The sequence below is a fragment of the Plectropomus leopardus genome, chromosome 18 (genome assembly GCF_026936395.1).
Source record: "Plectropomus leopardus strain MGB_pleo_1.0 chromosome 18, ASM2693639v1, whole genome shotgun sequence".
In the NCBI taxonomy this organism is placed as follows: Eukaryota; Metazoa; Chordata; class Actinopteri; order Perciformes; family Serranidae; genus Plectropomus; species Plectropomus leopardus.
The window spans coordinates 4,431,287-4,453,356 of NC_142193.1; the positions used below are offsets into that span (position 1 = coordinate 4,431,287).

A 22,070-nucleotide genomic window follows, 5' to 3' on the forward strand; every position below is an offset into this window, starting at 1 on the left:
TGTGCCAGCTCTTCCTACGTTGCCCAGAATTCACTGATATGGCTGCATTGTTAAATCTGCATGAGGCATTTTATCGAGAAAGACAACTTATTTTTGAAACAGCAGTGGTGAACTGAAGGCTAACTACTCCACTTCGTCCTCTTCTTCCTACCTCCACGCCAATAACTTTTCGGAAGTGTTTTTACTGTTACCCTTGGTAATACGGCACTTGTTGGGGAGCTCGAAACACTGTTAGCAAGTGGAAAATCAGGGCTTCAGTCATGTCGTGTTAAACTTAATATCAGAGAGACAAAGCCACTGAACTGGGATTCAGCTCATGTCTTCATTTGTAATGCGTAGGATGTCAATACCGAATTAGAATTATCTGCCACAAATGGCTGCAGAGCTGATAACCCCGACATCTCCTTACCCGACTATAGACACCAACTGTCTCTAAAGAATTACAATTTGTTTTTAGTTTTTCATTTTATTTTATATTACAGAAGACAAGGTCCCATATCCTTGAATACCAGCAAGCACAAAATGTAAACACTTTCAAACAAACAACAATAAAAACACTTAGTGGTAGTGATAGGCATGCAGGTTTTCATTTGCCTTCATAAATCTAGAAGACAGACAGGATATCACTAGTCAAATTCCACTGCATAGCCTGCCTTTCAGAAAACTGCAAGACCCAGTTTAGTTTGACCCTTAAATGAGGTGGTCAATATGTGCACTGAACATCAGTTCAGACAATTTATTCCCTAAAATGAATCAAACATAAATTTGTGATTTTGTTTAAAGGTCTAGCAACACAGTAACTGCTAACGTGTTCTCCTGGCTGCTCATTCCTGAAAAATCTAAATTTACTCTGCAAATAACACAATTATTTATTATTTTTTACATGACTTTCATTAAAGCCACTTCTTTTTAACAGTAGGCTCAACTACAACCTGGGATGCTGCAGATTAAGGTAAAATTTAGAACTATATCATTTTTGCTGCAATGTTAAATTCCTTGTACTTATAGTTTCATCAGAATCTCAGTGCAGTGCTGTCTTACTTTGCTATACACAACCAGCAGAGGGTGATATCCTAACTTGAAACAATTCTCAAACGGACCTTGAGTTTGGAGAAATGTTAGAATGTCTGTCTTCGAAGGCCAAAGCTGTTGTGTTTCCTCTATCAATTTAAGGTACATTCATATGTTTGACATACATTTCCCCATATCAGTGTTTAAACATTGTACTTGTACAGACTTGTATTGTACTCATGTATTTAACAACTACCAAAAGTATTAACCACTTTTATTCTTGTGTTGAATTGAGGTCATGGGTACTCCTACCCTTGATTAACATTTGGAACATACCATGTTGTTTAAATGAGACAAGATTTCCCCACTTTTACAATCACGGACATGTTCAATACTCATATAAACAGAAACACACATGTTAAAGGCACAGGTAAAACCCATTGCTATCATACTTTCAGAAAATTCACAAGAAAAGATCCAGACCGGCACCCTTGTGGGTCATTCCTCAGTCAGTTAATCATTTTCAGTGTAAACTTGCATGGGGTTGCCTGGTGAGTTTAGAGCTAGTTGTGCAAATGTGTGAAAAAGGCAAAGCAAACTGCCCTACCCACCAAATTTTAGCTTATATAGACAAAAACATCTGCTGTTTGTAGATCCATTGTCAAAACCTTAGTCAATCAAGTAGTAGAATGGGCTCTTAAAATAAGGGTCAGTTTTCAGGAAAACTGCCACAACTGAAGCCCAGCAGAGTGGCCAAGATGGCCACTTTCCTTTCTTGGTTGAATCTAAGAGGCTTCTGTTGCAGACAGTACTTAGCATGGTGACTTCTGGCAGCAGGTCTTGCAGTTACTGCACCATTCGGTAACTACATACACAGGTTTGATCTCCATGGCACTGTCTTTGGCCTGATGAAGTGTCTTTGAGTAAGATGGTGCCCCCCCAACCTTAATCCTGCCAACTCAAGGGGGCATGATCGCAACTTCTGTTCTTGTGTACCAGTCCCTTCCTTGGAGACAACAGTCATTGTAGTGTCTGCAGTTCTTTTGCTTCATTGGCTGACAGCCAGGATCCAGCCTGCCATCAGCCTGTTGACTTTTTCAACTCAATATTTTCAGTTTACTGAGGAAATCCATGTATGGAAAAGCAGAATTTTGCATAGGCATTGAACTAGCATTTTAAAGCGCTGGTCCCAGGTAATCTATTATCAGTATGTAGCAGCCCACATTTACCTCAGAGTTGTTTGATCTTAACAGTAGCTGGACTCAAGCCCTTTTCCAGTGTAGAAAATGTTTATCACCATTTATCAAATGAGAGCAACACATCCTGGAATAAAGGTTTCCATATCACCATCAACATCATTATGTTGTTCTTTTAAAGAACTTGTCTTTCGTCTCGAATCCTCTGTTCATCCAGCGATCCAGCAATTCTTTTAATGACAACATCACCGTCAGGGATATCTGTTTTGGTGTATACGGATTTCATGGTAGTTTTCAGCTCCTTCCCTTAAAACCAGAGTTCCTGTTTTTCTTCATTAACCACCACAGGAGTATTTCATACTTTTTTGTGGTTGAATCACACTCCTGTCAAGGAATCTCTTACTCTCTCTACATTTTTCTAATGTCCCAAACTCCTAAAGCCAGATTAGACTGACCACCTCCTCACTTCTTCTTATCCTTCTGTTTCTTGCTGTTTTTTGTCAGTGGCACTGCTGCCCCCTGTTGGCGTGAGGCCACCGTGACGCTACCATCGGACTCAAACTGAAGCAGGTGCTCCATAGAGTTCAATGGCCTCCCCTCCTCATCCCTCAGTGTGGAAAAGACATGTTGGTACAACAAGCCCAGTCGTCTTTTCATTTCCTGCAGGTTCCTCAGGGCTTCCTGTTTTTCTCGGAGCAGGCGTGAACGGTAGCGCCTTAAACCTGACACACTGTCTTCCAGTTCCAGCAGCACATCCAGTTTCCTCTTCCTGCAGTTCTGGGCAGCTATTTTGTTTTTCCCACGGCGGCGAATGTCCCTGATGAGTGTAAGCTGCTCTTCACTAAGTTGGTAACTGGCCAACAGGTCATTAAACTCCTCCACTGGCAGATTAACAATCAACTCATTAGAGAAAGGAATCTTCTTTGCTTTTGCCCGCCGTTCATCCCGACTCCACATCTTGGTCTCAGTGATGTGTCTGGAAGAAGAGCGGTGGTAAGGCTTGGCATTGTCATGTTGTAGGGAGGTTTTGGGATGTTTGGTAGGCATCTTGCCTACAAATGGAGAGGAGGCAGATGACCAGGGCTGGTTGTAAGTGTGATCATGGCCGATATACTCAAGCCAAGGAAAGCCGTTATACAGCTTGTGATCCCCAAAGTTAAGAGAGAAGGGTTTCTTAACATTTTCAGGGTACTCTCCTCCCACCGCCCCCATTTCCTCCTCTTCCACTTCCTCCTGCTTTATGGTCACTTCCACTTCCATATCTGAACCAATTAAACCTTCCTCAGCCTCTTTGTCCTCGTCTGTAGAGAAGGGACTTCCAGCAGCTGACACAGAAGATGAAGATGAGGTTGAGGAAGAGCAATAAGAGGAGGCCTCAGAAGCACATGGAGAAGCAGGGCTGTGGCTGAAGTCCAGAGAAAGACCAGAGTCTGAGTCTGCTTCATCCTCACTGTCTAGGAGGAGAAAACAAGGAAATGTCAAGGCAAGTACTTGAATTCAGTCTTCTCTTAAAAGAGAGGTACACAGTTACCCATTTTGTCAAAAATAGTTACAATAGAAGAATGTCTTTTGCCTCGTTTATTTACCTGTGACCACCATGCCAGTGCCTGGGTGGTCACCATCTCTGCCAGTTTCCTGTTGGGCCACTTCACGATCAAGGAAGCCCTCCTCTTCCAGCTTGGCTGCCATCTCAGGACTGAATCCTTCCTCCAGAGCCAGGTCCAACAATCTCATCTCATCCAAGATGGCAGCATCCTCTAAGAGGTCAGTAAGTGTGCTAGGAAGACCACCTTCATTATCAACATCCTCCTCTTCCTCACCCAGAAAGACACTGGAGGGAGATGTCAGAAGGTCTGGAGTCAAACCATTCCCCTCTGGTGATGGGGTGAAACTGGAAGACGTCATGTTATGTGTATGAAAGCTAACATCAAAGCTAGGTAGGTTTTCAAGGGAGGGAGCATACTGAAAGCCTGGATAACCTTCCATGGTATCCACATGACCTTGTGTTAGCAAATTTATGTTGAAGGTGTCAGAGTTATCTTCTGCATCTAGTCCCCTGCAGAAGTCTTCTGAAAGATCTTCTTCAAGCAGATATGTGTTGTCAGGAAAACTATTTGAGGGATTTATATTTGAGCTTCTCAAAGTGTCCCTTGTGTTTAAGGCTGAACTGTGGTCATCCAACTCTGCACTGGGGGTAAGAGGAAGCAGGACTGGCTCTAGCCCTGGCCGGCTCCGAGGTTCCAACGACCCTAGAGATAAAAAATTGGGTATTTGCAAAATGAACTAAGAACTGTAGCATATCCAAAAGAGCTTTTGGTGTAGGCATCCGTTTAAAATTAAGAAGAAAAGAAAACATGATCATTATGGTTTTATGACAATTGAGCATTTTTAGACCTTATCAGTTTTAACATTGTCATGATTCATTTGTGAAACATTTTGAGGAGCTTCTTAAGGCAAATTCTCAAACTTTCCAACTTACTACTTGTGAAAGCTTTTAACCACATCTCCAGGCTGCTCAGCAGATGGAGTTTCTCAATTGTAATTAGGATAGTTAGATAATTGTTACATCTGTCTTCTCCGTAACAACTGACGAACTCAATCTGCAGAGGAATGCCACGGGATGTTATTGAAGCTTTGGCAACAAGTAATGGGCCTTTTGTTGAGGTCAGGAATCAACATTTAAGCTCAAGTTTTGAGGAGATGCTGAATTGTAGGGATTTTGTCCAGGAATTGTTACAACAAATGTCAACTTCTGAACTGAATTACCGTGCCGCAGTGGAGTCCCCATTAGAAAAGCCTCCTCATCAGCCCCTGTTATGCCATTGTCATGATTGTTCAAATTTTGGTGTAGAGTTTCAGACCCAGCACCCTGAGGGATCCCAGTCTGTCTTGAAGTCTGGGTGTGGCCAAATGATGCCATCATGTCAACATCTGTGTTCTGGAGGGGAGGGGTTAAAAAATATATTTTCAATTATTGAATCTTGGCTGACTCTTCTCATGATTTAATTCTCTTTTGCCAAATGTGCATTTATCTACTTTCATGCTCCCAGTCACCTCAGGCTCCATGATAGCCAACAGGTCCTGCCATTGGAGCTCCAGGTCTGTCAAGGGGTTACAATCAGGGATGATAGGAGACAGCAGGGGCTCCCTGTCTGGCATCTGACACTCCAAGTCCTCCCTTCTACGACCATCATCATCATCCCTTAACTAAGGGACAAATAAGCAAGAAAAATGCTTAGAACTGTTCAAGGTCAAGGACACTACAGAACGGACTAAATAGAACAGAAGGGGCTATACCTGTTGTTCCTCTGTGAAAGGAAAGGTTTCCTCCAACAACCTCAAACACTCCTGCAGGGAGGAAGACGTCTTAAAAGTGAAAGGGAGTGAGAAACACAGTAAGAGATAAGAATAAAATTGAGTTGCATTTGATTTAACACCAGCTTTGATCAATTAGTTGACTTTCTCAGTGATATTCATGTATTTTGTATTAGCCCTGCCAGCAATATAGCTCTAGTAATGGCCATGTCTGATGTTTGGTTGATCAAAGACTTCAGTCTTGACTAAAATATCTCAACAAGGATGCCATGGATTGTCATAAAATTTTGGACAGGAATTTACAGTCTACAGAGGATGTCCTACTGACATTGGTGGTCCTAGGGCTTTTTTCAGTCAAGATAAAGTTGCCAAAACACAAACTGAATCGATAATTTAAGCCTAGACTGGTACAATGTTGTGGCCTGGTTGTTGAGAATCACTGCTCTATGGCATGTCCCTTAAACATAAAACAGTCTCAGCCTGACCCACATGTGGAACCATGAGAGTGAGACTTCTCAGAATACCCACAGTTTTCATTTTTCGAAACTAACCCGTCCGTCTGTGTTCCTCCTGTTCTGTCTCTTTTTTTTGAGCTTCTTTGGTTTCATTCTCAGAAATCTCTCTCTAGTCTTTCCATTTTCACTGGATCCTATCTGACACTTCTCACCTCTGACCTGCACTGCTCTGAGGGACTTTGGACGCTGGGTTGAAAAATTATTTTTCACATGGTAAGCTTCTCCTCTCTGCCCTAAAAACTAGGGACAGAAGAACAACATTAGCACCTATATCTGATCAGAGGACACTGCTTATAGTGATAGTGATGTAACAGCCACCTTGGGGTGCAGCTGCTAAAGTTTGTCTCCCATGCTTTTCTATTCTGCTGAGCTGGCAGTAATCCAGCGTTTAAAGATAACGTATCCAACTCAGATTTCAAGCATGACAGTCGCTCTGATCACTTTACCAAGCATTCACACACGTTTATGTACAGCATATATGTTGGCGATATTCTACTGATACTGGTGGAACTTTTTACTGCCGATGTTTGGTTCTGAGGAATTTGGGCTAAAGGTGAAGTCAGTCACCTTTAACTGCTTAACTGAATTCAAATATTCAGACTTGCTTAAATTGTTGGAATTGAACTTTATTAAATTACTGCAAGGCCGTAGCCACACTGGCAGGGCTGTGAAATTGTTTTACTCACTACAGATTGTGCCAAATGTAAATGTATCTTTCAGTAGTTTTGTAATATTTGAATCTGGACCAAGGCAACATCATGCTGTAGGGGTATCTGGTATGTCTTTCCAAATGTTATCATCTTCAAAAGAGGAAACACATGAAATACTGTAGCATTTTATTATCATGATTAAATGATAATATTCTGATTCTTATAAGTCTACCTGGTCTACGTCATCCTGAGTTAGCTCTCCGTTGTTAGCACGGCTGTAGGAACCTCCTAGTCTTCTTTCCTCCGTCCTCCTGTCCAGCCGTTCCTCGTCCTCATCCTCTCCTCTGTCTTCAAGAGCATCACTGTAATGACGCACATGATGCGTTTCTTCCTGGTTGCAGAGACAAAAATCTGGTCAGAGCAGCCACAACGCCTCCGAAAACTCTACACGTGCCTTAAGACATCATGTTGAGTACTGCACTGTCTCTATAGACAGGCCAGCTTGCTGTCCTAATGCACTGGTTTCACTGACTACTCTACCCACCACTGTACAGTAACTATGAGGCTGTCACAGCGTACCAGTGGGTGTGTCTCATAGGACATGCGTTGGAATCATGGACTGTATAAATAATGGACATAGCTACTGTGACATCACCCATTGTTTGGTGTACTGCTGTTTCAAAGCTTTGAGTTCGGCATGTCGACAATTGCCATCTTGGTTTTTGAGAGCCAGAAATGACCATATTTGGATGAAAGGGCGGCGCTGTGGAGGATTGAGGGGTGGATCTGACTCAAAGACTATGATGACACCTCACAGACAGCCTGTCACTCTCTTGGCCCTTAATTAAATGTAAATGTGTGAGCCCCCCCCCAAAAATCACACTTTATTACAGTAATCATGAATGTTGAAGTTAGTTATAGAGACCAAAATCATTTTTGTACCAGGCTTTAAACATGTTTATCTTTGTTGTAAAAATTGGCATTTCAAAATGGGGGTCTTTTGGGATTGACTTTGTTTTTTGAGTCAGCCTCAAGTGGCCATTTGCAGAACAGCAGTTTTTGGCACTTCTGCACTGGCTTCATATTTTAGCCTCAGAGGTTTCTGCTGGGTTGTAATTGATCGAGACTTGATTATGACTGCTTAGACTCCTGATCTTGATGTTACGCTTAAAAAAAATGTCAGTAAAAATATGCCAAACACATCTTTTGGATATGTACTTGGCATATTAATAAAAGAAAATGGAGTTTCGATTCTTATTTTGACTCCATTTTTTTCTTTATGGCCACCATAAGAATGACACGGTGGTTTAACTGTAACAAATATCAAGTCAGTAAAGGCATAACCATGCTAACCACCATGGTAGTATTATGCTGTAGTGCTTTCTTCTATACTACTAGCCTGTATGTACAGAACAGAAAGGCTCCTATTTTACCCAGACGCAGACAGCCAGGCTCAAAATAGCTTTAACATTCTCCTGACCTGGCTGGGGGCTTAAAGACAAACCCAGATACCCTCAACAGCTGGCCAGCAAGGACATGTATGTAGCTTTGAACATAAATGGGTCAGGCCTGTGCACATATCCTTTCTTTCACTACATGAGTGCAACTGAGAGCTTGAGTTTGAATCATGTGGTGGTGGTGAGAACATTTGGGAATAGTTCCAGGAACTAAGGAGCCAAATGAAAAACACACAGCAGTAAGCTCAGGCAAGTCAAGTGCATTTTTATAGGCCTAAACCAAAGAACATCTCACAGATTCTTAAGCCTTACTTTTTCATTCTTTTTTTAAATATATTTTTGGCTTTGTTCATGCATATGGCATACATTTTGGAGAGATTGTGTATTTTTGTTTAGTCTTGTAATTTCCAGCTCAGCTCCTACAAAGAGTTGAAAATACACTGTGGAAATAAAACTGTTACATTCACACTGTTAAGTGGCAAAAATGAGGCACTGGAACCCATTCAAACTGCAATTTTTGATCCCACAGCCATCAAAGCATAAAAGCATGCAATGTTTCATTTCTGGGTTTCATTGTGGGCTTTTGCCTTGGAATTTGTCATTTTTGCTATTTTCCACATATTGACGTCATTTTTTATATATTTGGCATGTGGAGAAAGTACTTGCTATTTCCACTAGGTGCACTGTCACAATCAATGTTGCTGCAAATCATTGACATATCCCAGGCTAATAAAAAAATATAAAGAAAAAAGAACACCTTTGCATGTAGTAAATTCAAAATAATTATTTTTCTTCATACTAAAACATAGTGGCATTGTGACAGAAACAACCACAGGGGAAAAAAATCACACAAAAAAATATTTATGATTAGGACTGATCTTGGTTAAAAAATTAACTCAATAAAAGTACATGTATGCTATTTTTATAGCCTGATTTTGAAAGCACATTTTGTGTGCAGAGTGTTATGCGTGTGAGTATTTGACACTGCACAAAAGTAAAATGTGTAAAAATCAATGTTGCAGCTAATCATTGACATATCCCAGGCTGTGATATTAAAAATATTCTGAAACATAGTGGCATCATTTCAAAAACCTGGCATTTAAAGAGTTACATTTCTGAAAATTAATTCATATTTGATATTTATGATAAGAACTGATGCTGGTTAAAAAAATGGACTCAATGAAAATGGAAATAATATTAATGTATAATATGTATAATGTATAATGTGTATGTAATGTATAATATCTTTTAAAACTTGATTCTGAAAAGCACATGGATCTAAAATCTAGGTCCTCGGACTGGTTGCTTATCAGGATCTATTGGATGCAGCTGTGATGTTCTCCTCAGCTGCTGCAATCAGCCTGCCGGGAGGTTATTTGGGGAGGTTCAGTGGTCAGTTGTTGACTCTCTGTCTCCAGAGAGTCAACACCTTCAGTTGGCTCTCTGTGTTTTTTTGTTTTGAGTGGAAATCTAAGTTGGGTGTGTGTTGAAAGTGTGATTCTTTGTTTGGCCATTTTTTTGCCCCCCCCCCTGTTTTAGTGACTCACACTTCACTTCCCTTTTGAGGACCAATTCTTTCATTTTGCAACAAGCACCAAAGACACAAAGCACACCATCACGATCAAAAGGTAGCATCGTATTTACGCCTCAATGAGAATGCCATGTGAGTGCAGTGGGAGACTTCAGTTGGCAACTTAAACTAGAATATTCTTCAGGCAGGATATTAAACATGCTTTGTGATTATTATTTTCTTCATGTTGATAGCTGGAAGAAAATGTGACCACGCAGACTTCCTCAAAGGATTACCCATAAGAAAAGCTCTGTATCCAGCTGATAAAAAGTCCTTATTCCACTGGATTTCAACCCAGAACCTTCTGCATGAAAAGCAGACATGATAATCTCTAAACCACAGAACTTTCAATTCTGTCAGCCCACTCACACGGAACAGATTATATGAAACGGTTTTGATATTTGATCTATTGGCATTGACTTAGTCGCTCCCATGAGGAAGCACTGAGCTCAGCACAGAGGAGTATTGGGGAGTGATTATACTAACTTTCCCCTGAAGCTAAAATTCATAATCTACTCGTAAAACTTCAATTAATAGCCCGGGCTATTATTTGCTTAAATCAGTGAAGTCAACAGGCTTATATGTTTTTTTGAACAGGTGTCTAAATGAAGTGGGCTTTCACATAAAATTGTTTCTCAGCAAAGATGGAAATACTATCAAGCTGTTTCATTAAATCTGCCTGTGTTACTTCTTCTTTGGTGCTCATGGTTTCAGTAAAATGAACAAAATGATTAAATTGCAGACAATCTTACCGAGCTAACAATGTGTGTAGCATGCCCATGTTGACAAAAATGTAAACATTTATATTTGTACATGCAATCTAAGCAGCTGTCTTAACATCTCCAGCTGGTAGCCAAAAACTTGGTTTTCTAAATCCAAAGAAATGAAGTGCATGGTAACCGGGCCTTTAACTGACAGGCCTTTATTTGTAAAAATGTGTCACCACACTGGGCCAGCAAAAGGGACTGGGTGTCTTAATTCCAACTAAGCATATAGATGAAGTTTAATTGTATATGAACCAAGAGGTGTAAGACCAAGTCACATTTGTGATTTGGTCTGGTGATATCAGGCTGAAAAGCTTTGGCTTAAGGCAAACATGACTCAGCCAACTTCCTCAAAGAATAACCACAGAGGTACACTATGCAACCAGCAGGTAGAAAGTAATGGTTCCACTGGGTTTCGAACCTAGGACATTATATGGAACCACTTGCTACAATAAAAATCTTTTAAAATCTCAAGAAACATACTTATTATGTCTGAAAGAAAACTAATTTGTCAGCAAATGATATATGCCATTCAGTTCAATAAAGAGACTGCAGATTATTTATCATACTTTTAGAGAGGATAATCTATCCAGAGGTGTGTTTTGAAATCTGACACCATACTACTAACTTTGGTTGTAGGTCTATCCAACTGCATCCAGAGGCATTTGGGTTTGTGGCCATAGATAACGTCCTTTGGAAATCTAAAATCATCTGACAGGTTCCAGACTAAATCACATTTGGGATTTGTTGTGGCAATGTCAGGTCATGTGTGTCATTATAGACAAGTGTGACTAGGCAGCTTTATTTGTATGGCACATTTCATACAACAGGGCAATTCAAAGTGCTTTACAGAGCAATAACATGTACAACATAATAGGGATGGGCAATATTAAGATATTATATCGAGATATGAGACCATACGTCATCTTAGACACTGGATATTGTGATATTGTGATATGCAATAAATGGTGTTTTCCCTGATTTTAAAGGTTGCATTACAGTAAAGTGATATACTTTTCTCAACTTATCATACAGTTCTTCCTGTTTGAATATTTACATTTACCCACTTGGACATTATATCTTCATGTTAATGATTATTGATCAAAAATAGAAATAGAATAGAACAGACAATACTGTACATAAAAGAGGGAATTTGTTTATTAAAATAAAAAAAAACTGTAATGTTCAATTATGTCTCCCAGATCTAGCGTTAATAAAGTGCTTTTGAGGAGATTTTAAAATATTGAGATATAGATCGTGTATGGAGATATAGCCTAGAAATATCGCAATCTTTTTCAGACCATATCGCCCAGCCCTGCAACATTATAAAGGATACAGATTAAAAAAAAAAAAAAAAAGATTTAAGATCAAGTTTAAAAATAAGTTTGCAGTCATCACATTACAATGTAAAAAATTATCATTTTTAAGCTTTAAAGTAGTCAGAGTCGGGGTTTGTCAAACATTATCAGGTTTGTGCTGCATGATAACAATATGCTGCTTCACCATATTTAGTTCTGACTCTTGGAACAGTCCGTAGACTGGCCCCTGATGTCCTGAGGGCCCTGTCACAAGCATGTCAGAGATATATTTGGGCAGTGAGCCACAATAATTTATACACATGCAGCAATATTTTAAAATCAATTATCTGAGGGACAGGTAGCCAGGGTAAGGATTTTAGAACTGGAGTGATGAGGTCATATTTCCTAGTTTTTGTCAGGACCCTGCAGCGGCATTCCAAATTTATTAAAGTTGCTGAGTAGCTTGTTTTGAAGGATCTATGAACAAACAGTTATCTAATTATCTAATTAGATAGTTATCTAATTATCAGTTATCTAATTTGCTGAAAATAAAGACTTTGGTGAACCTTTCAAGGTCTCGCCTTGACATTATTCCTCTGGCTCTAGCAATGTCTTTTATATGGTAGAAGGCAGATGAGAGTGAAGCAAGCAACCTCGGGGTTATCCTGGACAGTCACATCAAATAAGTAACTGTCCAGGATAACCCCGAGGTTGCTTGCTTCACTCTTAGTTGTGTACTAAAAGGACTACCACTAAGCAATAGCTCCACTAGAGTTCCAACCCAGAAGCTTATGCATGTATCGCAGACATGATAACCTCTACACTATGACACCAATGACCACTTTTAAAACCTTTAAATGTCCCTGTTTTCTTCCTGACACAGTGCTCAATATGCTAGCACCTCCTGCATTCATGCACATTTGTTTACATTCATGCCTGGCTCTTTGCATGTGTGTGTATGTGTGTGTGTGTGATGCAGTAAACAGGAGGGATTGCAAAACTGAGTGATGTAAATGTGTGTCAGGACGCAACAGGCCAGCTATCAGGTTTCAAAACAAGCCAGTCGGTCACAAGCTAATAAAGTGTTGTGTGTGGTTTTTTTTGTGCGGCTGGATGTGTGTTTATGTGTGGCTGGATGTGTGTTTGTGCCATCCAATACACGAGGAGAATTCAAAAACACTGTTTCAGTTTGACAGATAGGAAGGTAGCAGTCTGGCATGTGCTTAGATCTCTATGTGCTATATCAAGTTTGTAGTGTGTGTTTGTGTGTGTGTGTGTGTGTGTGTGTGTGTGTGTGTGTGTGTGTGTGGCATGCAGACAGATATATAGGCATCCAAAACTGCTGTAAAATGACACTGAGCTTCAGCTTCAGCTCCTCATAAACTGGAATACTTCAGTCCCAGTATGAAAGTTTATCCTTCTCTGCTCTTCATCAGTGAAGATGGTTTTCCAGTTTTCGTCACATTAGGAGGATCTTCTCTTCCCTTTTTTGTGTTAATTCTTTATTAAAATGTATGACAAAACAGCTGTCACCAGCTAGGTCACTAAGCTGTATGTAATTGCACCTTAATTCTGCAAGTAAGCCAAAATAAAAAGAAAACTTAGGCTGTAACATGGGTTAAACTTTCTATCAAAAAACAGAATAAAAGACACTGCATTGTTTTCCATGGCCATTTGACTACCCACAACAGGAAATGGCAATTGTTATTAGTTGCTATGTTGATGACACAGTGGTACAGTGGGTTTTGCATGTTGAAACACATTCAGGAAATCCAGCCTCTGTAACTCTGACACTGGATCCCTGATACACTGCAGCACATGGCTCTGTTCCAAAACCGTGTGTGTGTTTGTGTGTGTGTCAAGACCATAGACGGCATACGGTCCAGACTGGCCAATCTATGGAATATTTATACATAGTACAGTTTGTTAGCACTGGTCTCTATGGTGTATCTGACTATTTGTGAGTGTTTTTTTTGTCACAATGCTGATTGTGGCAGAACCTGATTATTTGACTGGTTGTGAGGATGGTGAATCATGGTGACCTCACTGCTGCAAAAGGATCAAATAGAATGCAACTGACATGAGTGTCATTGTTTTAGCTCTGCAGTTGTCTTTGTACAGACCCACAAACACATTTACACAGATCTTTCGACAATCATAATTCCTGCAGAGACAGTAAAGTATAAATCCTGCTTCAGTCTTGAGAAAAGATTTCAGTGAACTGCCACCCTCAGGGGGCCACAGTGGCTACTTCAGCTATTTTAGACACCCCTCTGTGTATTTACAGATCATTTTCAGTTTCAACGTGTCTGTGTCTGGGATGAAAACTCTGACAGACAGGTACTGTATGTGCTGAAGTCTGCCTTCTGGGCAAGAGCTTGACCAGGCATGTTTGAGGTGTTGCCATTAATAAATGGAGCTCATAAGTTCATGCAGGCCAGAACATGAAATCAGTGCTGCCACTCAGATCAGGTGATCATCAGCAGATTCCCATTACATGTTATCTCACTTAAAGAGACACTTTAACATTTTGGGGGGAAAAAAATACTTCCACTTTTTTTTCTGACAGAAGATGAGATGACTGATGTCACTCTCATGTTTGTGTTACAAAGTTGAAACCAGGAGGTGATTAGCTTAGCTTGGCATAAAATCTGGAAGCGGTTTGAAATCAACCACTTTGCTTCATCAATAGACAGAATCACGCCGACATCGCACCAAAAACAACAATCACTTCCTGGCAGACATTTGGCAATTATTTTTGAAATGCAGAGATATGTATAAATTAGAGAACTTTTTTGTATCTATTTTCATTTTCAGCCATAATTTTAACATTTAAAGACATATAGTTAAACACAGTGGTCCGAACTTTCTGATGTTTCTGATGTGCCTATTGTATGTACCTTTTGCTTTGTTAGAGTCTTTAATAAACCAAATCTACCAGCAAAGAAGCTAAGTGCTTTACTGCTGAGGGTGCAGCAAAAACATATTTTACCCACCTAAAAGACCCCCATAAAAAATCAATATCAGTTTAAGCGTACACTATATTTAAAATATTTTCCCTGCCATACCTTACACACTAAGTGATCAGGGAAGCAGACCTGCAACTCCCATGTTCTGAAAAGTAAAATTACTGTATTGTTTTTTTTCAGTGGGCTTTTTTTAAATGGCTAGAAACTAACCAATTGAGGCAGTGTTTGTTGGCACCATTTTATTATTTCTATGTGATGCAGAATTTTCTACCCCCAAGTTACTGTAAACAATTCAAATCATTGTGACTTTGTCTGTAGTTTTGCACATCACAACCAATATGAACAGATACTTCAGGTGCCCTTAAATCACTATATATAATTTCTTTTTGGCCACTCTAGGGCAGCAGTAAAAGCTCTAAAAATGACATGACGTCCCTATAAAGTAGTCGTGATCAATGTGTTTAACAAAGAGTTGCCGAGATATAATTTGAGCAGATATGAGATAGCAACATTGGCTTTCATTTAGAGTTGTGTTTCTGGCCAACTGAAAACTACATTCACTCTTTTGTAGCTCTGATGTGTTCTCCACCAACTGAGAGCTGAGGTGTAAGCACAAGCACTGAAAAGTGACTCCAAGGCTACTGCTACTGCAGCAGGGTGTTCCTGCGGTACTGTTCTTAGTCCTGGTGAGGTCATCTGTGGTGTGGTGACTCATCTAACCCTGACTCATTATTTCACATGACATTACGCTTTGGTGAGGGCCAAAACAAAGACAGCACTCTTGTCTACATCACTATTTTATATATTTTATTTATAAACTCATATTCTGCTATGTGAGCGGCATTTAGGTAGGTCAGTAATCTTGTAACAGACTTTGTAAGTGCCTGAATGTCTGTACTGCTGTTCAGTTGTGAAATTTAAATGATAATGACTTTAAAAAGAAACTATTTTATGTTTAAGAATCACTTTCAGTTTTAGTTGGACTGTACAAAAAAATATATATATATATAAAGAAAAAAAGACAGAAGTACAGAATATTTTGCTTAAAGGCAACAACATTTGTCTTTAAGCTCTGACAGCAGTTTTGGATCCAGTTTTGAAATTACGCATGGTTATGGCAGGAACAAAGGTCAGCACAGACTGCTGATCTGAACTAAACCTAACCATGTCAATCCTTGTACCTGAACTGCAGTCTCAAGACTCCTCTAACCTGGTAGCATAACACTAAAACCAGTTCTGCATAAAAATAAAGAGGCAGCTTTAAGGGCTAATAAATGATACCAATGCAAAAGTACCAAAAACTACAATCAATTCCGCCAATGGCCACAAGGGGCTGGCTCCAAAATGGAGTTAAATCCCCATAGACCCCCATTTTAAAATGGCCAACTTTAACGCATAAGTATGTTTACAGCTTGGTAAAAAAAAAAAAAAAAAAAATCAGTTTTGGTCCTTCCTGCCAACATTTAAACATCTTCCACGGTGTATTGATTTTCAATCTTTGTTGCTGGACTGTTCATGAGGGGCACTCTCAGAATAAATACGGTGCAGTTATTCATTGCACCACAATCTTTGACAGAGCAGCAGAACGTCACACGCAATGAAAGTGAAACTTAACCCGTTATTGAGTTGGGTCTAAAAATTATTTGCCTTCATGCCACTGCTCCACTTATTCATCGATCTGAACGTGTCAACAGATCAATTATCCACCTCACAACTGTAAGTCCTCAAACTGCTGTTGAGAAAAAAAAGAACTTGTGATGAGTTCCACCTGTGCTGCATTCAAAGACCCATAAAAGTGTCCAGATTTAGAGAAGGGACACAGAATGGAAAAAAACATCAACACTCCGAGTCAGTAAACAGACTGATTCTGGATCGGGCATGCTTCAAACTCTTGAGATAAGGTTACATTCCAACTTTTGGAAAAATTCACTCTGCACTCCACCCTAAAACCTTCCGCTTGCACTTTCCGCTCGATTACACTCCACTCACTTACTCTGGGTTAGACAGGACAAGAGCTTGGTGTGTGACTTTTGGCACTTACTTTGGTTAGGTTTCAACCCTGAAATAAGCTATATTTCCAGAATTTATATATGTAAATCATACCTTCCCGTAATGATTGAATATTATCAAATATGGCAAGTAGCCCAATCAGGTACTTTCAGTCTTCTTATCTTGACAGTATGCCGAACAAGCTTAAACACAAGTTCTTAAACACAGTTCATGCAACAGCTGTACCTCTTTATCATCCTCCGGTTCTTCCTGTAGGATATCGAGTCCTGTTCTAGATTCAACAAGCGGGGCAGGTCGGTCTCTCTCTACACCAGCAGGTGCTCTCTCCAGTGGTGAGGACTGGTCTGGACATCCAATGGGGAGAGGATCCGGCTCCCGCTGAACCAGCCATGCCTCCAGTTCTGCATGAGGAACCTGTGGAGAAAAGTATGAAGGCCTTTCTAATTCCATCTCAGTTGGACCACAGATAAAGAAGGAGACAGACATGTTTCCCACCTGCAGCCTGTCCAGAGAGCGGACCCAGCCCAGCAGCCTTCGTGCCGTGAAGAACCCGTCCAGGTCCACACTCTTGGGGTGCAGGTCATGACCATCCTCCATGCGGTTGCGGAGGTTATGGAACTGTGTCTGGGTCAGTGCTGAGCTCTGACCCAGGATCATCTCCTGCCAGGAGGGAGGCAAGTAGGGTTCCAGGCCCACGTCAACCCTCACCCCACACAGGCTGAGCAGGATGGCCATCTGAATGAGGCCTTCCGTGAAGTATTTCTTGAGGTACAGCATGGTCTCTGGTACGTCAGAGGACGTGCAAAGGGTCCAGAGCTCAGCTCAGTCACCACCACAATTAGTGGCTTTTCTGTCTTTGTCCTGCCAGAAACCCCTGAACTCAACAATTACAACAACTATTAACTATTAACAACAACAATTAAATCTCAAAAATGTCCTTAGTACTTTAAGATAATCCTGGTTGGGAAATTCTTTGCTCTGGCAAGGAGGACTTTTTAAAGTGCCCCTACACCAGGCACCACACAGTTCCACCCAACTTATCTGTTTGAGCTGCTCAGTGTTCAAGTGCAGAACTTGAAACTCTTTCGTCAGGACTGATCAGGATCAAAATATCTTGAAAGATTGGCTGTGAAACTCTCCCAGCTTCATCCAAAGTGTGTTGTTCTTCACAGAAACTTCAAAACCCTTCTTCCTGTGAATTCAGAGAGCAGCTTATATCAGAGCAAAGACGTGATTACAATATTACACAAATTACAGCAAACATATTTGGTGTTGTCGAAGGAATACTTCATCCCACAAATGACCATTTGTATGTAAATTGTTCACCCTGTTTTACTTTGAAGTTGTGAAAAAAAGTTAGCTTATCTCGTTTGCCTTTGGTGAACGAAGAATCCAAAAATGGAGAAAATTATTGATGAATTGAAGCCATGGGGCTCCATGTTAAAACAACTGCAAAACTATATCAAAACATCCATTTACAAACTCACAGAACTTGTGCGGTATAATTCTATTCTCATTTATCCAGATGCATGCCCAGTATTTCCCAAACAGAGAGTCCTTTCTAACAGGTAACTGATAGCAAAATGAGACCTCTCTATTCTTCAAAGCCAAACTCCTCTGACAAAAACAGTAATTTTACCTGGCTGGACATGGGTACTGATGGTTTACCAAAACCACTATAGGTGGTTTATTTGTGTTATTGTGTAACTTTGCTAATTCTTAACTAGTCTTTTAAAACACCAAAATCAAACAATAACAGAAACTAACTAGTAGATTGAAGCAGTGGTAGACCAGCAAGATTAAGTTGCTGTTTTCTACAATGAAGTCTGGCTTTGAGTAGAGCATAGGTAAGTTTCACTTTAGTTCGGTTCCTTGTCGGAAAGGGCTATCTGTCTGCAAAGTCCTGCAAATTCGTACTTTATCACACAAACCAATGCACGAGTATACTTTCTCTGTCTTCTGAATAAATGAAACATGGATTACACTGTGCCAGTTGTGTGAGAGTTTGTAAACAGATGTTTTGATCTAGTTTTGTTATTAAACTTGGACCCCAATGACTTCAATTCACAGATCATTTTCTCTGCTTTGGGATTCTTCTTTAACCATAGCATTATGTGAGAAAAACAGAATTTTTTCCCCAAGACTGAAGTATCACAGAGTAAGTAATTTATATACAACTTGTCATTTTGGGGTTGAAGTGCTCCTTTAATGGACCTGTCATGAACTAAGTTCCAAGGGCTACAACTGACCCCTATTGTGCTAATTGTTATTAGCATTGTTTCTTAACTACTACCACCTGTAACTATTACTATTATTGCAATCACTAACACATGTAGCCTACAGTTGCTGCTAATAGCTACTACAGCACAATAACATTGCCGCCACTGAACCTGTGATGATAATAATAACGACACTGCTGTTATCAAAACTAATCTTCCATTGTGAGGGCAACCTGACCTGCTGAGAGGCAGCCGTTAAGAGGTTGTATGAGGAGATAAGACAAACAGTCACACAGACCGCCCTCTATCACCCCCCACCCCTCTCTCTCAGTAACTTCGACCTACTTCTAGAAGGGTTTGGTAACCACCTGCCTGCCCTGCACTGCCTGCCTGAGTTGCTCACTGCAGCCACATGATGTAATTGCCAGGGTTTGCCTGGAAAAACCCTCTCTGTCTCCTCCCTCCTTTATACTATGTATGGTAGCCTGTTTACAGAAGCTGCAGTGGAACAGCTGAGCATAACTTTTCAGCGCCACCTTGAAATAACAAAATACTCCTATATTTATAGTTCAGTGTATCCACTAATACAGGATGTAGTCAATCTTCTACCCCACAGGCAGCTGATCTGGTCTTAAAGACCTCATTTGACTTTTTGTTCTTTCCTGTGTAGTTGTTTTTGTCTGCTCACAGTCTGTATACTGTATTTCTGTCACTATTGTGTTTTTTAATGAACTGTCAGAAGGACAAAGACAATTTTTCATCTTGGTGAAAAATAAAGTTTTATTGTAATCCATTCGTGTAAAACTCTTGAGCATCTCTGCACTGATAATATAAAAACCAGCAGGCAAATATGTTTCACTAATTAGCCTACTGTGTTGTTCAAAAGTATTAATGCTCTCAAAATTTTTACTGTAAGCATCAAAGTTAAAAATACTCATACCGCACAATACCCCTGTGTGTGCTGTGGTTTTGTAGCTTATTAAATGTGTGTTAATGTGTAAATAGCATTTGATTGTTGTATCGGTGGAAATTAATTTGAACTATTCTATACACTGCAAGTAATATGATTTTTTTCAATGCATTATAATTTCTAATCTTTTCCTGTGTTTAATATGTGGAATCCTATTTTGTAAAGTAACTAGTAATAGAATCTGTTAGATAAGAGACTGCACTTAATTTATCATAGAAGGGGGTCGCTGGGCTGTGATTTTGTTTAGTTTTGTTAATTGTTTTATTTTTGTTTGTTTGTTTGTTTGCTACCCTCCCCAGACAACAACAACAACAACAACATAGCTTCCTCAACACTGCTCTAAAACATATTTGAGGTGCTTCACCTGTTTTGCATAAATAATGAACAGTCCCTAAGTGGAGTGGAAGACATACATTATTTCCCTCTGAATTGCAATGGTTTAAAAGGTAACATAAAATTAAATAGACCATTTGAAATGAACCGCTAATGGTCAAGTCCTGTCAATCACGGCATTGCATTAATAACAGACTTAAGAAAATATGCATTAATAATAATGTAAGAAAATATTCATGTGTTTCTCTGGTCCAGCAAAGCGTGTTGTGTTATTATTAAATAGAGATCATGTACTCGCTGTGTGCGCGTGAATATCAAGGAAATGTATGTGTAGATGAGCCAGAGCAACAGGTTACACAATGTTTTCATCACTCACTGAGACTGACCTGAGAGCTGGAACACTTATGACCACATATTAATCCAAAACACTGCTTGAAAACTTAAAGTAAGAATATCAGTGTAGACTCGCGAAGGTAGACAAGTATGGTAATATTACAGGAATATGAAAGTGATTCCTCTCATGATTACACACTATGAGATCACAGAACTGCTTACAAAAACAGCACAGAAAGGACCGGAAGTGTTGATGAATAAGTCAGTAACAAAGTACTGCTAATAGATCATTTCCGCTAAAATAAATAAATAAATAAATAACGATTACTTACAATTACATCAGGTTGTCCTACCGGTTTAGGGTGTCCAGTGGAGACTCATACCGTCCCGGCTTCTATCTGCTCTGAGTCCACAGACAGGGTGGGATCTATTTAAAGCGACACCCAGTGGTGACGTAGAGCAACCCCTCCCAGGGAAAAAAAAAAAAAAAAAAAACAGGCACAAAGTGTGTGTTAGGAGGAGTAATACACCCAGGGTTTAGGAGGAGTCTGTGTGGGTGTGTTAAAAAAGAAAAAGAAAAAAAATATCTATCGCTCTATCTATCTATCCCTGCTTTTTTGTGTGAAATATTGGAACATTGAAAACTTGTTTAATTTACACTATATGAGCACATCTGGATTCTGAATCATGACAAGCCCCCCCCCCCTCACTACAGTTTTTGTTTTTTTTTCTGTTCAAACCTTTATATTTGACAGTCTATTGCATTTTGTAAGCTTTTGTTTTTTATGCATCAGAGTAATCTGAACAAAATCTGACAAAAATAAAGAATGGCTTTTTATGATAAGCCAAAATTGCAAGTTAAGATGAGAATGATGACACTTTTTTTGAGTTAATTAATAAGACAGCAAGACAAAATTATGACAGAAGTTTTAAAAAAACCTTACTATGTCAGATTTTTGTCATTTTATTACCAGTTGAATCATGACTTACTATTTCATAATTTTGTGCATGCATGCACGCCTGTGTATGTCAGACTGAGAGAGAGCACCACCTGCTGTTAAGGCAGTAACCCCTAAAGTGGTTTCAAACCCTCTCCCACAGACAGCCGGCAAACATTCTGATATTTTTGCACTGAAGCAGCAGGTAGCTACTGTATTAATCAAAACCAGTCTGATTTTCTTTTCCCAAACTCAGAATTCCCACGTGTCAAAGTCTTCATTTAGTAAAAGGTCACATGATGACACCGGAGCCAGTTCTTAAGTGACCTAAATTTGAACTCTATGCACCACTTATATCATTAATGATCAGTAATAAGACCCTCGTACACAGAACAAACTGTCTTGCTGGTGTGGAGGAGACACCAAAAGACCAAAGATTCACTTTTACTGCAGGTCATGTGACATCTGAATCTGCCCCATTCATTAGATAAAGACCTGTGATGCACTTGAATGCTCAGAGAA

At 39.8% G+C, this 22,070-nt stretch overlaps 1 protein-coding gene across 3 annotated transcripts; it reads right to left on the reverse strand.

Annotated features, from left to right (window-relative positions):
- Window positions 1-446: 446 nt before the first annotated feature.
- nfe2l1a (nfe2 like bZIP transcription factor 1a) lies at window positions 447-21,027 on the reverse strand. Of its 3 annotated transcripts, none has more exons than XM_088069442.1 (9): window positions 20,943-21,027; window positions 17,251-17,947; window positions 16,981-17,169; window positions 6,920-7,078; window positions 5,505-5,555; window positions 5,262-5,414; window positions 4,974-5,145; window positions 3,794-4,456; window positions 447-3,661 (listed from the first exon to the last, which is right to left on the reverse strand). In XM_088069442.1, exons 2-9 carry the CDS (start codon window positions 17,530-17,532, stop codon window positions 2,670-2,672), a joined length of 2,661 nt encoding a protein of 886 aa, XP_087925568.1. In that variant the 5' UTR covers window positions 17,533-17,947; window positions 20,943-21,027; the 3' UTR covers window positions 447-2,669. The 3 variants fall into 3 exon arrangements, with proteins under 3 accessions (XP_087925568.1, XP_042360437.2, XP_087925567.1); XM_042504503.2 differs by having other exon boundaries at window positions 1,269-3,661; window positions 5,505-5,573; XM_088069441.1 differs by having other exon boundaries at window positions 1,269-3,661; window positions 5,505-5,573; window positions 20,964-21,018.
- Window positions 21,028-22,070: the final 1,043 nt, after the last annotated feature.

Bases quoted from the DNA above. Each gene is read 5' to 3' on its own strand.
- nfe2l1a (XM_042504503.2), bottom strand. From the start codon at position 17,532: ATGCTGTACCTCAAGAAATACTTCACGGAAGGCCTCATTCAGATGGCC. The intron at 17,170-17,250 runs GTGGGAAACATG...TTTTCTCCACAG, and splicing joins GCTCTCTGGACAGGCTGCAG to GTTCCTCATGCAGAACTGGA. The intron at 5,415-5,504 runs GTATAGCCCCTT...TTTGTCCCTTAG, and splicing joins CTTTCACAGAGGAACAACAG to TTAAGGGATGATGATGATGG.